This window comes from Diprion similis, chromosome 12 (assembly GCF_021155765.1).
Source record: "Diprion similis isolate iyDipSimi1 chromosome 12, iyDipSimi1.1, whole genome shotgun sequence".
NCBI lineage: Eukaryota > Metazoa > Arthropoda > Insecta > Hymenoptera > Diprionidae > Diprion > Diprion similis.
Genome location: NC_060116.1, coordinates 8684061 through 8701281, shown reverse-complemented (window position 1 = coordinate 8701281; position 17221 = coordinate 8684061). Strand labels below are relative to the sequence as shown.

The 17221-nt window shown below is 39.3% G+C and overlaps 2 protein-coding genes across 4 annotated transcripts in view; both read left to right on the top strand.

Moving 5' to 3' along the window:
* The window catches only part of LOC124413289 (connectin), a 56755-nt gene extending 51432 nt beyond the window's left edge, over nucleotides 1-5323 (top strand). Inside the window, exons 3-5 of the mRNA XM_046893783.1 lie at nucleotides 3870-4061; nucleotides 4201-4340; nucleotides 4946-5323. Coding sequence (XP_046749739.1) covers nucleotides 3870-4061; nucleotides 4201-4340; nucleotides 4946-5194 — 581 coding nt within the window. The 3' untranslated portion in view covers nucleotides 5195-5323. The remainder of the gene's footprint in view (nucleotides 1-3869; nucleotides 4062-4200; nucleotides 4341-4945) is intronic.
* A 3038-nt stretch (nucleotides 5324-8361) lies between these two features.
* On the top strand, nucleotides 8362-17117 carry LOC124412884 (ammonium transporter Rh type A). Of its 3 annotated transcripts, none has more exons than XM_046893082.1 (10): nucleotides 8362-8382; nucleotides 10519-10699; nucleotides 14672-14861; nucleotides 14968-15118; nucleotides 15264-15411; nucleotides 15499-15717; nucleotides 15811-15893; nucleotides 16296-16439; nucleotides 16610-16775; nucleotides 16913-17117. In XM_046893082.1, the coding sequence occupies exons 2-10, from the start codon at nucleotides 10522-10524 to the stop codon at nucleotides 17059-17061; spliced, it is 1428 nt and encodes a 475-aa protein (XP_046749038.1). In that variant the 5' UTR covers nucleotides 8362-8382; nucleotides 10519-10521; the 3' UTR covers nucleotides 17062-17117. The 3 variants fall into 3 exon arrangements, with proteins under 3 accessions (XP_046749038.1, XP_046749037.1, XP_046749036.1); XM_046893081.1 differs by lacking the exon at nucleotides 8362-8382 and adding an exon at nucleotides 10358-10432; XM_046893080.1 differs by lacking the exons at nucleotides 8362-8382; nucleotides 10519-10699 and adding an exon at nucleotides 13397-13670.
* The last annotated feature ends 104 nt before the right edge of the window (nucleotides 17118-17221 follow it).

The following is a 17221-nucleotide window of genomic DNA, read 5'->3' as shown; positions in this document are numbered from 1 at the left end:
CTCTCCGACTTGTCGCGGGCCTAAGAAAGTGTAAGTAGTGTAAGTAAGATGCCTACGGGGGGTGCGGAATTGCCACTTTGGTGTGAATTTCATTTTCGCGAATATTGTGGGTTACACCATTGCTAACATTTCCTTGATTGCCTTTCACGGTATCCACATACATATATGTATATTGTATGTTATGTATCTACAGGTGAATATAATATTTGCAACTCACTTTTACCACTTTGCTCGTAATGATTGGAGGTTGAATGCTCTCAGGATCTCGCATCCACGCTGCAACTTATCGTTAATACTCCAAGAAAAGATCGTTTCGATGCCTGCAACAGAATATAAATTTTTATCGTGTATAATTGAAAAGAGAGATACACGTATAGAGAATTAATCATGGCGACTGATACGCACGCCTTCTACGTTCGTGTATAAAAATTGCAAGGTCCTCGATTTATAATGAAGGTTATATATTAGGTAATGATTGTTATCAATTGCAGAGATTGGAATCCATTGATTTTCATTCCGCATTCTCGCGTAGTTCATAGCAGAATAAATTCTGGTATCGACAATGAAGCTTCTCGTGCATTTCAATTATGTAGGTACGTCAATAATTTAGATTACGAAATTTATTAGCCACCTGTGAATAATAATCTGATTTTATCTACTGTTCTCATAATTTCAATACTTTTCTGTCGTTTTAACTTCATTTCTTCCTAAATTATTCTCTTTGTTTCTACTTGATAAATTTTCGATACGCTATACGAATGAAATTCAAACTTTTATCAGAATTAAACATAAAACTTTTACATTAGAGCGAGTCAGTATTTCTCATGTAAAAAAAGTGTACGAAAAATTAATACAAAATTGATTGTAAGGGTGAAATCGATTTTCTTTCTTTAATCACCCCCTTCGCCCTTCGGTCCCGTTTTTCGACATAGACTCGCACGATGATTTCTGATCCGGCGTGAATCCCTGCAGATCGCAAACGGTTTGCAAATGATTTGATCAAAGTGCATGGTGCGTCGAAGGTGACCAAAATGACGTTTGCGTTCCGTCGATGATAAAACAGGAAGGGGTGTTCCCGGCAGAGCGGCAGACAACCACGCCTCCATCCTAAAATTTCATCCCCTAAATGATTAAAACCTAATATCCCAGGGACACGCCCACGATGCAGGGTCCCGGCGCCCGGCAAGCACCCAGGAGACGTCCCCTCGGGATACGGGATTCACCATCGCCTCGACAGTCTACCGGCAAAACGGGATGGAAGCCGAGAGAGAGGCGAGAGTTTCGAACCAGACGGTTGGCCCCGCAGTTTTCACGGTTCCTGGCTTCAATTTCATCCGGTTTTCGCGTTCAGGGGGAGCCAGTCAGCCGCGTTGTGATTTTTTCCCCACACCCCGCGGCTCCCAGCTTTCGGATAATTAATTGACGGCATTACTGTAATTAATTAATTCCCGGGCGTAGGTACCTAAAGATTCTCCACCGCAACCTGCAGCGCCTCGCGCCTTATTCTCCACACACACACACACTTTCCGGATTCTATTTTCAACAGCAAAAGTCATCGTGTCTCGTTTTATTCGTTATACTTTTATCCGATTATCAATACCTGTAGGATGTCTCTGCGGTTGGCTGCTGATGGACACGCGTGTTCATTTAAACCTCTCGCAATTCAGCTGAATCGATACATGTTCAAACCTTGTACATACAGACCTTTAAAAGAAATTAACGATTCAGCTCCCCGTCAAAAACGCTCGTTGGTACCCGCTGCATCCGTATATATAGGCACACAGATTTCTGCCTTCATGCAGTGTTTTTCAACATAGGTACCGTGTTTACACTCAATACAGACTGACCTGTGCATATGCAGTATTGTACACTATCAAGGGATGTATAACGAACTTTCATATCTCGTCCTTCTATCAAACGAAGGGTGGATGCATATACGCGTACGAGGTATAACATTATAACGGAGGTGATACCACGCATATGTAAACCGACGTTCGTAACTTTAATTTTATACTTTTGCGTGGATACACAGCAAAGCAGTAGATAATTTAAAAGAAAAAACAAACAGGCAGAAAGTGAACGTAGAAATAAAGAGAAGAAAAAGTAAGTGGATAGAAGTAAGAAAAGCTCCTACATGCGGGAAAGCCAAACACGTATTGGCTTTCAACGGTCCCTGAAATTACCCCTTAAATAAATTATGAAAAGTTTTTGTTTCCCCGCTAGATATACTAGATATATACATAATATATTCCTGTACAGATAGGTGTATGTATACATAACGCAGAGGCGCAGGCATGTGAGCCTTGCTATACGCAATATACATATTATACATATCGCATTGCCGTAGGTTGGTATTATACATATTACATATACATACACAGACGAGTCGAAGCTCTCTCGTGCAACGCGGTCTGTTATTATTTCAAAGTACATTTTAGTCCCCTTACTGCAGGCAGAGTCGAGGGGGGATTCGAGAGAAAAATGTATTATCCATTTCATATTCTTTCACGAGGTATGTATAACGTATTACCCACAGCGTATAAACTGCACGAGAACGAAAGAAGAAGGAAGAGGAAGCAGAAGCACTGCTTCCGAGTGCGAAGGAGGAGTTCAAAGTGAATTACTCCGACAACCTATGGGTGACTTACAGAATAAGGGTGGCGAACGTCACACCGTACCCTACATCTTTTGAATCCCCAAACACATGTGCAAGAATTCCTCTCCCTGCACCCTGCAATTTCGCGATGCAGTATAATTTCCGCGAGGTCGACGTAGCGCGTTTCATCGGTACGCGCAACGCCATCCGTCGCTTGATCCCGAGGGATGATGATGAAAAAACGTCGGTGGTCCCCCGCGGAGATACGTTAACCCATGCACCTTTGTTGTTTTTCGCTACAGCTCGTATAAACACGGCGAGGAGCCTCGCAAGCTGCAAGCCGAGAGCGACGGGGCGCTTCGAGATTTAACCGGAGTTTAAGGCATCGAGGGTGCTTCGACCCCGCGGGCCATTTCGGACTTTCCGCGGGGGGAAACGGGTCCAGACTGCTACTAAACGTATAAATATCTAAACACCCACGGGAGTCCCGTCGCACCCGAACTCCCGACGACTATCCCCTATATATCCCGCTCCACTGCACCGCGGAGATATAATTTATTATTAAACAATTAATTAAAGACTCGAGAGGCCCGCTTCGCGATTCCATCTCTGCCTTGTCCCATTCATTATTCATAACGATATCAAAGTATGTATCGCTCGCCGCTTTTGAGTAACATACACCCGGAGTAAGGTGCGGACGTACCGCGTGGCACCTTCATGCATATATGCATGCATATTGTGCAGGGCTACCCTAGAGCCAGAGAATCCCTCTGCCACCGCGAGGATCGCGTCATCGTCGCGAAGCTGCTCGGTTCCTTTACTTTGGCTCTTTCCGCACGTGTTGACCGTCCGTGGAGTACAGGTTGGAGAGGGTAGAGGTAAGAAGGACCATCTTCTGGAGGGAAATTGAAAGGACGTTGCTGCAGCAAAAGCTCCACTAAACACTAATTTTGCCGACTTGTTGAACCACTGTTTCCTGCTTTTTTAACACCCGTAAGAAATGCTTCTCCTTACGCAATTGCGGTTAGTCATCGAGTATACGCGTTGAAAAAACTTTGGCAATCGGCATAAGTCCAAAGCGCCGAATCTCCCTGGGGATCCGGGAAACGAAGGAGAGTCGAACGACGACAAAGTACGCCAAGGAAGCTTTGCTTATACTCCAAGTAGACGTGGAACCTTCCAAGAGTTATGGAAAGTCGTTGATCCTGATGAACTTTTATTATTATTATCGTTATTATTGCTAAATTTTAACACTCGATGTAAATTGTTTCAGGCAACAAGCTGAACTGCGACTGTAGACTCGCATGGATATGGGGATTGAGGAACGAGACGAACAACACGCGGCTGAAAGAATCGTTGGATGAACTGACCTGTTTTCTCGAGCTGAACAACTCCACCGTACAGGTTACCGACGATGCTCAAACCGAAAGCCAGGCACTTACTTCGGAGACTGCCCAATACCAAGGTCAGTAATTGCCAGACCGCGTGAGCAGCCCTCAATTCCGTTGATTGAAACTTATCGTGTTAAGTGGACTTTCGGAGGATTATGGGAATAGCCAGGTGTTAGTAAATTTAAAAAAAAAATGTTGTTTCTAACATTGCAGAAGATTACGCGTCCGACGATGGCACCATGGTCGACGACGATGAGTACTTGTACAGAAATGATGATCCTGAGGATTCGTACACTTACGACGACGAAGAGGCGATCGCGGACCCGTCAGCTAACACCAATTATCAACAAACGGTAAGAATGATACGTTCGAGTTTAGGTTTTCCCACGAACAACAAGAACGACAGCAAAACCTCGGTGCTTTTCGCAAAGTTGATCGAAAATCGCATCAATTTTCGTAGCAATTGATCATTGGTTGAGTTTCACAGCCTAATCGGGCTGCGAGATTTTTTTCGAGTATAAAGAAGCTTTGAGAAGGCACTTTTTTGGTTAGTCACTTCGTTAAAATGGAGTCCTTTCAGTACCGGATTCTCCTCGATCCACTCTCTAAAAGTAAAGCGCCTGAAGACGCGTATAAGCGGTAAAAGAAAATCGGGACGTCTTGCGTATGTATATACGGTTTTTATTTTTCGCGGGATTTGATCGCGTTCGGAGGTAGAAATTCCCTTAAGAGCTGATCGAGCGACTGAGAGGATAAACGAAGGAAATTCAAAATACCTTCACGCCCGACGGGATGAGCTTACACTTGACATATACGTACATAGAACGTGATATTTACCTTACATGCATGGTATATACTTTGAAGACAATTTATAACGACGCGAGTAAAAGAGAAATAAGAAAGTGGAAAGTGGAAAGTGGAAACATACGAGGCAGCATAACGTGGGTTCTTTTTTTAGTTGCAAGTTGTGGAGGGTAAGACCGGCTACGTCAGGCATCTGTTCCAATTGAATCTCGAAGACCTGCCCTGCCCTGACCGCCAGGATCTTATGGCGTCCGAGCAGCCGTTCAGCCATCGGGAACAGACGCTCTTCGGATCATCATCGGGATCAATGATTTCCTTGTCATCGGCGGAGAACACGGTGTCTTTCGGTCGCTGGACCCTCGTGATTGTCGCCTTGGCGAATCTCGCAATATTATTCACGTAGAATGTCTCGTGAAATGCGACGTGTAACTCCTAACGACAATTCTCTCTAAATTCATGGTGTTTCATAGGCTTGTATGCAGCCCTTAAAGGTTCCACTCGTAATCATTGGTTTCGCTTTTTTTTTTCGACGTGAAAATTGATCGCGCTGAGCGCAGTCGAGATAAACATTTCACAGTATTTTTAATTGGCCATGCAGCTAATTTTAAAGTACTGTGAATGAAAAAATTTAGTGGAACTTTTAAGGAAAATTGTGTAACCATATTTCCGCGACGGTGTATCGGCGAATGTGTAGGAAACACCTCGACTTTGCCTTTTTTATTTAAGAACTCGGATCGAATTGACGATAGCCGGTTATGACCCGGTGAAGAAGAGCGAAACTGGGCTGTGTTTTCGTAATTGCCCATCGTTCGTTCGACGGTGAACGCTGCGCCGGTTGAATACTGTGTGCGAAATCAACGTAAAAACAGCGGATATGGTATTACATAGTGAGTGAAGCGAGACTGTAAATAATTAAGTTGGTCTCTTTGTTCTGAAAAGCTATATAATTATGATAATTGTAATAATAAATGTCGGTAAGTCGCCGCAATATGAATTCAGTGTGTACAAAGACGTGAGTCCATTTTTAGGTACGATTTAAGAATAAGTAAGAAGTTATAACTTACCGTGTAGTTACGTTAACGAAATGAAAGAAGACGAATAAAAAAAAAAAAATTTAAGAAAACAGAAAAATAACATTCATCCGTATCGTAAAATCCCATTTTTTTTTTTTTTTTTTTTTTTTTTGTTTTTTATCTCAATCTGTAACGATGTAACAAATAATATGATGTCTAAGTGAATCTAAATTTGAAAAATGAATAAAAAGAAATAAAAATATTAATGAATAAAAGAAATAAATATGAAACGTCTTGCTTTGCGAAAATGACTACAATGAGAAAGAAAATATCTCTGCATCGCAGCTCTCGGAGATGAGGTACATAATCCACGTTGAGAGTTTAATAATATAGTTTTAGAACGTAAGAAAGAATTACCATTGTATTATAATACCAAATATTACATTATACAAGCACGGCGTAAGCATTTTTGCTTTTAGTGCTGTATTTTGTAGTCCTCTAGGTTATTTATACGTCTCCTCATTATCATACATACGTATATATATACATATACATTCATTTGTGAAGAACTAACGAGTTTATATACTGACAGAAGATTATCTAAACAAAGATTTTCTTGACTGAAACGAGCCGTTGACCGTTAACGTATTAATCGGTGATTAGAATACTCGCGGAATCGATTAATTAACAAAAAAAAAAAAAAAAAACAATCTTATATCTAGACGTAATTGACCATCTGCACATTCAATGATCATTTTTTTTTCTCTCTTTTTATGATCCGCGAGGTCGAATGACAGTGAGAAATAATTGAATTGGAAGAAAAAAAAAAGAATTGTTTAAAATTTTTCAGTCCTACACACCAGCGTATGCATGAGATATCTTCGAAACATATCTTTACACATCGCTATAATCAATTGAAATATATTTTATCTCTCATATTTCTTAGCCATTATTCAATGCGAAACGCGAAAGCCAAAAAAATCGACTTAGATATATTGGTATCAATGTCGAAACTGTTGTACATTATGCAAACCTAGATTATGAACGAATTATCAACGCAACGCAACGCTCGCAAAAATCACACAACTTATAACTTCACTGTATCTACTTCATTTTATATCATCCTTAAAGTTTTGTTTTATTTATTTTTTTTTTAACTTTTCTATCTAATTGTCAACATCACGATCAATGACTTCGCTGAATAATTCGTGTCGTAATTATGTAATTCATTGGCGTCTTGATAAAGATTCTTGGATTGGTGGATGGGAGATTGAAATAAAATGTACGCAGAGGGACGGAGGGAAGAACAGACCCGATGAATTAATTGATATAATGTTTAGAGTAAAATAAATATAATTAGAATATAGTGGAATCAAATAATTAAGAAATAAATGACTAATATAAACAACTATTAGTTTATAAGAATGCTTTATGTGTGTGACTGCAATTTAACAGATTAAATTAAAGGTTAATTGAAACAAAAATAAAGCAGCAGTAATTTCGATCGATTTCTAGTAGTATATTGCCGACGATATATGATTATAAATATACGTGAAAGAAAATCTCTCGAGGCGATATACGATTATTTGTGTGAGTCGATATGAAGTCTAATTATAGTATAATAACGTATTATATAAAAATAAGATTTGGAATAAAATATTTTTTAGCATATTATCAATATTTTTTCAAACTACGCGATTTCCAAACGCTGCATGTTTATGTAACGCACAGTATGTATTTAATGGTTTTTTATTGTTACTATTTTCTTTCAATCTTCCGTTTTCTTTCTCTTTTACTATACACATTATACTTTAATATTGTACATGTCAAAGGCTACAGTGAAAATGAATACTCTTTAATATTTACGTGATACTGTAGAAGATTAATTTTCCAAAAAAAGTGTACGACAGTCTCATATATCATACCTAGCACGATGTATGTATAATTTGAGAATTACCCAAGATATATGATGAATATAATAAAATGAATATAAACCACAGTTCCAACATACGCGTCATATGTTCTTTTATAAGGTTTTAGCAGTATAAATAATAACAAAAAAAAAAATCAACGTTAATAAAAATCAGAACAAAATAAAGCTACCAAAAAAAAAAAAAAAAAATCACTTCTCTATCACATCTTTCCCTCTCATATTATACCCTGGTAAAAAAAGATTGAATAAATATTCGTATCTGAATTAAGATCAGAACTAGAAATAAATTATTTGCGAAAATTAAACTATTCTAGAGAGAGAGAGAAACAGAAAAATCAACGTTTTACTGGTGTCGAGGAGAATAGTGATGATTATTTACGAAAAGATCGGTACGCCTATAAGAACGTAAATAAAATCTTGTTAAACGATTTCCGCCGAGCACATCGTTATGATTTGTTTTCGTTTTCTATTTGAACCTAATTCACAACGAATAACATCTGCCGCACCGTCCTGACGCACGTTATAAAATATTCAGACCTCCTGCGACCAGCGACAGACGAAGACCTTGTCGACACTTAATTTCATTTTTTTATCGCTCGGTTTTTTTATCCGCTGCAGACGATCCCTCGAGTAACGCGCAGCAGCGTAAGTACATTTTTCCTCTTCTACACGTCTGAGGTACAGAGTTTTTACCAGTCTGCAGATTGATGTTATTCGTTTGTTCGATAGAAATTTTCTTTTTTACACAATGTTGTATTACGCGGAAACCGAGGCTTCCATCGCATATATCGGTGGCACGATAAATCCTCATTCCTTCTCGTTGCGCTTTCAATTAATTCTCTTAATTACTGCACCGTAAGCGCGTGGTTTTCAATTTCAAAAAAATAATTCTATCATTCTTCCAGTGTCTATTATGTTGCGCGGTCCAGTTATTCTCCGCGAGTATAACACATCATAATACACCAAATTAGATTGAGGCTAATTGCGGTCAACTAATAACGGACTTATATAACATTGATAAACATCGAGGAGTTCCGTTCAGTTTCTGTTCGCTTTCGGCCGGGGAAAGTTGACGATAAATTCATTCCATTGCAGATACTCGACTGCAATTCTGCAAACGTGAATTGGAAATTGCGACAATTCGGATCGTATTCTAATCGCAGTGTGCGTGAGAAATTACTATAATACATGTATATACGTTTCTGCTAACCGGCTGGATAGAGAAATTATTTGGAATAAAATAAAACAAATTCTTTTTCTTTTTTTTCTTTTTATCTTCTTTTTCTTCAGTAAGACGATGAGAATCTACGAAGAAAATGAAGCGAGGATCTGGACAAATCGATTTAGAGTATTGTAGAAAGGCGAAGAGCCCCCGTTTGAAGTTTAAAATTCTAAGTTAAAGCGATAAAAGTAAATCTTTCCAGTCTCTCGGCAGATCCATTTATACAGTATGTGCGGAGACGAATTTCGTGCCGTACGAATTTCTGCAAGCAATTTGGCCCTAAGCCAATAGCAATTCGCGAATATTAGTTGGGAAAAAAGAAAAAGGCGGACGAATTGTTTAACTGGAAGTTACGCGCATTGAAACATGGAGATTTTCTTTTTCTGTAACCCGAAATTCACTCGTTCCAACGATTTTGTAATAAACGACAGTTTGCTCTTATTTGTTCGCATTCTCGCTTCTACCGTCGTTGTGTATAATAATAAGAAAGATCCCGGGAAAAAAAATTAGCTTCGCGCTAATTACAGTAACGTATATACATACACCACAGACTAATTTGAATTTCACTGCTGGAAATATAAACAGAGGAAATCCTTCGTACTCCTATACATATATAATAAGTATAAAATTAATTAGCAAAAGGCTGATCGACCGACGACGTCACGTTTCTCCGTTTGTTTTCATGTTTTTCTCTCGATCATCACGCGTTGCACAACAGCCATATCGATTTCGTTCCAATCTAAAATTAAAGGCTTCGGAATCAATTTAACCTCTGATATCGATTTGCAGACGCGATGAGCACGGCTTGGGGACAATCAAAGAAGTCGTATGCGTACCAGTGCAGTTCTGTCTTTCCTACAGCTAGAAGCGTCATCGCGATCTAAAACGTATATCAAATTGCAGAAAGTGTCGTATTGAGCTTCGAGTCAAATTTTATACAGGTCGCATGCAGTGACACGAGCGACGTTCATTGTCCGAATTAATTGTCAGGGACGGATAAAGCTTGCGTAGGAAGGTATTTGGTCTGAAATAGCTCGATGTGGGTATAATTTGTCACGCGATCTACGATATATATATACACATATATGCGCAATAGCGAATCAGTGATAGAGAAGTGCACGTTGATAGTCGCTCGGTTGGCGATGGATAAAAGTGCCGAATTAGAAGCATGCGAGGAACGTTAGGCCATCGCTGATCAACGCGTATCCGGTAGGGAGGTTCGCTCGCATCCCGATCAGTTTAAATCCAGCAGTCCAGGAAGAAATATACATAATAGATATACGTGAATTGGGGATAAAATTTTCCAGTATATATAGCAAGTTTTCTCTAAATTGCATTTTTATTGCCACATTTATAATAGTAGCCAAGAGAATCGCGTTTCATTTGAAAGGTGCGGAGCCCGTAATCGGTGCGGATAAGTTTAGGAAAGAAATCGAGTTTAAAGAGTTGAAAAGCGACTTCATCATGGGTCAGGTAAGGTATAGCATGGATAACAATGATGGGATTTTCAATATTCGAGAAAATCAAGACGTTCTTATTTCCGATTTCATTTCCTTCAGGGGATGCATTTGCCCGGTGGAATGACGAGGCAGGTGCTTCAGTTGTTTGCACTACAAATCGTGATAGTCGTGCTAATGGGCACACTCATGAAATACGACTCGGAGGCCAGACCCAAAAGTAGGAGTGACGAGAACGTGACCGATCCTGACAACGAGAATGGCCAGATCAGGATCTACCCAAGTACGTCGAAGACTTTGTTTATCCCCATATTATCATTATATTATCCGATGTAAATGTGTGAAACTGTTTCTGCGCTTCGCTATTCGTAATAATGTTATTAACTCGAATAACTTCATGTTCAAACACACACCCACCTGCCCACCTGCCGTACGAACTAATAAATAATACAGGTGTGTGGTGAAAGATGTTAGACTAGTAATAATTAGCAAACATGGAGGTTATTTTGAGCAAAACAACATTCGATTATAACAACACAACGTAAGTGTTACCAGCTTGCAAATGCGATAACAGCTGTGCGGATTTAGCGCGTAATCGCAGAGGCTTTAAGTGTTTAACAAGAGTTTTCTCTCGCCGATAGTAATTATTGGTGTAATAAAGACCGTTTACACGACGGGACGTGAAATTAAACTTAACGTCTTGTGTTCTCAGCGCTATTGTTTTGCCGAAAGTTGTTGAATCGTATATACAATTCTTGTGTGCAAAATCTACGATCGATTTAATCGATGAAAGTCGTGGCTTACCCGCTTGTCCGTTGCGCGTTCTCTCCTCGTTCTTTGATCAGTGATCACCTAAGCAATTTCCGGTCGCCGCAGGCACTGGAGTAACCTGAAAGAATTAACTGAATATAAATCGTTGTCTACGTTTCGTGAAAGCCAGAGTTTTGCCAAAAATAGTAGGTATAAATATCGTACGACTGTTTCACGCCGGTTGGCAATCGTTTCGCATATTTTCCAATGCCTCGATGGCGAAAATATTGCTGATTGAATTAATCTCGGGCAGTTTGACTCCGGATCCCTGAATTCCGACGTGCGAAATGAACGACTTGAGCGAATCAGGATTCGAAGCAATGAGAATGGAATCGGAAGAGAAAAGGGAAATTGAAACTGAGAAGGGGAACCCAACGAACTTGTCTACTATACTGCCGGCTTAAGATTCAACGACTCTCAGGCTCGATGTTTCTCGTATATATATACATTATATATTTCCCACGGGATTTCTCGAGCAATGGGGACAGTAATTATTTAAAGCCCAAACGAATTCTGGGCCCCGATATTAACGTCGTCTGTCGAAATTAAGAAAGCTCGAAGCTTGGCTCAAGCAGTTTGAGGCTCTTTCCGCAAGTTAATATTATGTTTCTGCAAAAATGTTTAAAACAATAAAAGCATTCTCGATATCGAACAAATTCCCAGTCACTTACATATTCTTATTAAAATTCTATACTGTGTGTTTCTAAAAAACAATTTCTTACAAAAAATACTGCGCGCAGAATTGCCCGTACTTAATGCATAAAAGAAAAGTATGCAAAGTTAAGTTTCATCTGTTATTCAAAATATCTTGGCGAGGATAATCCTCAGGGCCGCAAGATACGGTGGAATTTGGCAAACATCTAACGAAACAATGCGGACACGCATGAATGACACTATTCATTTGGCAGAACAACAATTTTATGTAACAAAATATAACGGCGAAAAAAATGTTCAGCAATACTTCAACCGGAAATTATAGAAATGTATTAGAAAACAGGTGACTTCAAGAACGGAATCTTGCGATATTGTCTAATGATTTAGCGCCCAATCCCCAAAGTGCTGCGGACACATCTTCGCAGAGTCCTGTAAAATTATTATTTGTACCAAGTTGAATTTGTACCAGGACTCTATCCTACAATGGAGAGTCCATGTTATATTAGCGTAATTTATGGAGATGATCTACGTTCGAGATAAAGGTATAGATAAATTTCTAAACTATGTATTGAATACTTATAAATAGGATACGTTTAAGATCATGCGACAATAAGAAGAATATTGTTCTCTTATCTCACCAATCACTTGTATATACCATTCGGCATTTGTATTCGCATATTTTCGTCCCAAGGATTTGGAAACTGATCGTGAGATTCAATACCAAACGTTTGAAACGTCCGTAAAATTCAGTTGAACATTGGCTTCGACCAAGGTGTGTGATGTGATATATTATTTCGTCTAAATCATAATTGTAACATCATACACGGCGTAGATCCGTCGAGTCGTAGCTAAAAGATTTTCGAAGAAACCGTAAAGCCTGCATTTGATTCTAACCGTATCATAAGAGTCGTGATCTACTGTTAAAAAATTGCGAAATGAGTGGTTTAAGTATTCTCTGATAAGTACAAAAGTATCTCTGACCCACAAGAAAAGCCACCTCAAAATTCGAATATTCTATTCAATAATTGCATATTGACAAGAAAGAATAACGCGAGTAAAAAGCGATAAGTGTGGCCTGAAATTTCAAGTCCAAAGCTAACTGAAAAAAAAGACGAAATTTTCACTGTCAATAAATCTACATATTATTCAAATTCAATCGCGTATGTAACGAAAGTTGAGCAACGCAGACTCATTTAAAGTGCCTCGGGTCGACTATAGTTCAGAGATAATAATTATCTCTTGACTTGTAAATATATATACTAAGTAACGCCAATTTCCTAAAAATTTATCACGTAATCAAGTTGTGTTGGCGTTTGATTTGCGCTACACAGACGGTTTTTATCTATTTGCATAAGTCTTGGTGAGTTTGTTTGTTTGTTTTAAAAAAATAAATAAATTTCTTTTTTTTCCTGAGAAGTATACATTCGTGGAAAATCGTACTGCCAACAGACCTCCCCCCCCCCCCTTCCCCCCTCCACCAGTTGCTCTTGTGAGTAGATTTGAAATAAAGTAAGAATTACCGCAAAGGAAAGACGTTCAGTAGTTTAGAAACATGGCACAATTGAAAAATGACAGACAATCAAAAAGTCGCCGAAACGGAGACACCGCCACGGTTAGAATGGCACGTTTCGCACACGGTATCGGTCTGATATTCTTCGAGGGGATTATTATCGTTGGATTTCTTGGGCTTTACCAATACGCGCGGAAATCGAACGCTCGTTCCGTGGAAAACAGCGCTCATCCGTACTTGAACGGGAATCAAGAGGACGACGCGCCCCGAGCTTACGCGCGTAAGTTTTTTTTCTGAGTCATCACGTCATTTCTTATGCATTTTTCTCGAGTTTACTTGATAAATCATATGATAAATTACACGTTGGTTTCGGTCATAATATTATATGATTTAACCCTTTGAGACTGTCGGTGGTTCTTGAAAGGTACCACATAAATTTCATCACTTTTTGGCCTTTTATTCTGTAATTAACGGATCACTATCGAGTCTTTTGTATTTTGTTGGTAGCGGAGATGTTGCGGAATATAGAAAAAATATCCAGCAAACACAAATATTTATTGTTATTGTTTTATAAAGAAAACAATTATAAACGAAAAGTGATTTTTTCGGAGAAATCAACACCGTGAGGTTTTTGGGGACACTGATAACGAATCTGACATTAGATTTTTAAAATTCCTCATCCAAGATGGCGGATTTAATATGGCGGTCTACAATTTATTGCATTTTTAGAATCCAAAGTCAGATTCGTTATCAGCACCGTCAAAAACCCCTTTATACGAAGTTTCACGGAAATATCTGAAATATAAGAAAATATGCTTGAAAGGGTAAAAACATGATGATTTTCAGTAGGGACATCAATATCGCTGTTCACAGAAAATCATAAATCAACCGAAACGTGTGATGAACGTATAATTGAACGAATCGGAGAGAGCGCAACAGACAAACTGTTTATATACTGTATAATATCGGCGGTGTTAAAAACTAAACTGTGACTAAAAATAGCCGGAATGGACTACTATAAAACAATTTTTGTGGTCAATTCAAAACTTGAACGTCTGATAGTGTCACATTAATGACAGCTAGTATTTGATTGACATCAAGTAGTGTTAGATTGACTGTAAAAAATATTCTATAGAAGCCCACACCGTGTTTTTTGTTTGTTTTTTTTTTTACAGTGTAGGCACAAAAGAATGGAACAGAAACATGTGTAACGATAATGTTTTCTTTCAAAACGGCACGAGCTTAACTTGTTTATTGATTCCTTTTTGAAAAAAATTCCAGTGTATCAAGATGTTCACGTAATGATATGGGTTGGATTCGGTTTCCTGATGACTTTTTTACGAAGATACGGACAGAGCGCGGTTGGCCTCACATTTCTCGTCGCCGCAATTTTAATCCAAGTCGCAATACTCTGTCAGGGAGTATTATACTTGTCGAAAGAATCCGGCAAAGCACCATTGTCTTTGCAGAGGTACGAGTATCTCGCTTAAACATTCCATACCATTCGATATACCTTTCCAACCTCCTTCCATGCAGGACACTTTGAATTTTCATAAAACTTTAAAATTCCTTAACAGTTTGCTCAGCGCCGACGTCGCCGTGGCTGCTCCCTTAATTTCCATGGGAGCACTTTTGGGCAAAACGACTTACATGCAGTTGATATTCATGGGGGTGATAGAACTTGTCGTTTACACTATCAACAAGTACATAGGAGAGCATCACTTCAAGGTAAGATTAAACACGTTTTAGTTACTTGGCAGATATTGGAACTGCAACATCTTGCAAAGTTTAGGTCGAACGTACGCATCAGCTGGGCCCTAAGCTATAATACGTATCCACTTAACATGTACACTTCCAATGATGAAAATTACAGGCGGTCGACGCTGGGGACAGCATGTACGTTCACGTTTTTGGGGCGTATTTTGGCCTGGCCATTAGCTTCGTTCTCGGGTACAAAGAAGCACCGAAGGAGCATCCCTTGGAAGGTTCCAATTATCAGTCGGACATATTCGCGATGATAGGTACTCGAGAGATGGATTAACCCTAAGTCGAACCTCGCTAGGCTCTAGACTATACCTACACTGGGAAATGGAAATTTTTTTCAACAGGTACGATATTCCTGTGGCTGTTCTGGCCCTCTTTCAACAGCGCTGCGCTGCACGGCGACGATCAGCAGAGAGCGATCATCAACACTTTACTCTCGATAGCCGGTAGCTGCGTTATGGCGTTTGCAACGTCGGCTCTCGTATCGAAAAACAATAAATTCAATATGGTTCACGTACAAAATTCAACCCTCGCCGGGGGTGTCGCCATTGGCACAGCAGCAGGTAAATTATATCATTACCGGAGATGATTGGAAGAGCGAAGGAAGAATTGTCAATCAGCATCAATAGTCAACCTATATCTCCTCAATGTTTCAGGGATGATGTGCGAACCCTTCGGTGCACTTATAATTGGATCTGTTGCGGGAGCGCTCAGCGTTCTCGGCTATAAATACTTGACGGTTAGTGCAATTCCATATACATCCTTACCTCGCTTTACGGCCTAGATATATACGTTGCGGGAAAGTTTTATTTTTTACACAAGCCCTTACAAATTCAATTGGATCTATTCCGATGTTTTACAAAATAATAGTTTTTTAGTTCACGAAGCATTTTATTCTTTTGATTTTCTATAATAATGCTTAAATACAAATTATTTGGTTATGGATATGGTTAGAAAATGCTGTTATAGCGAAATGCCGTATAGAGAGGTATTAGAAGTGTTTTTCTAAAACTCGTGTGTAAATCAAAGTTGGATCAAAGGCTATAAGCTTCTCCCCAACATCCCACTTTTCAAGTTCGAGCCTCGGACGCATTTTTCGAAAATGAAATCATTCTCATTCACGTTTGTTCAACCGTTTCAGCCATTGATACAAAAATTCTTACGAATTCATGACACCTGTGGCGTTCACAATTTACACGGGATGCCCGGTGTTCTTGCTGGAATATTCGGAGCGCTTATGGCGGGCCTCGCGACGCTGGAAGACTATCGTTATTCGCTCTACGAGGTAAGAAAGGAAGCAACAGTCTGGCCTCAGAATCCATCCGTGGATTACGGATCAGCTGAATTAATACGATTCAAAGGAATTTCCACAAATTCCACGTCGATTTCTCATCATACATTTCCGCCTCTCAATCAATATCCAAAATTTAAAACTCTGATTTGATGCCGATATAGATATTCGAAGCAAGAGCACCTTCGTCGCAAAAAGAGCTGAATGAAATCAATGAGGATTATCGGGTAAAACCGGGTCAGGATAGGACGGCTGGCCAGCAAGCGGGATATCAGTTGCTAACGCTCCTGGTTACCATGTTAATTGCTATTGTGACGGGGCTAGTAACAGGTAAAAATATATTTCATAGGGCAAATGATGGATTTCAGTGAAATACTGTATACGATGTATATACCGGTAGATATTTTGTGGAGTTCTATTGTCCGGTAATTCTCGATATTAACAATGGTGAATTTAATTTCTTCAAGGGCTGATTATAAAGTTACCAATTTTCGGCACTATTCCGGAAGAACTGAAGTTTGACGATGCGGCAAACTGGGAACTCGAAGAGGAACAAACAGAACGAAAGGAGGACAAGCGATCCGCAGACGAACAGTTACCGATGGGTTCCATTTGATGAATAAATGTTGAGGGGAATTAGAAGAGGTTGTAAGTACTAGCAACCAGAAATTTCAAAATCAAAAGAAAAACGCAGAACTGTTTTGCTTTTTTCTCGCTGCAGAGTTATTTGTTTCGAAAATAATGGCATTTAAAGCCTTTAGTTAATTCTTCACCTC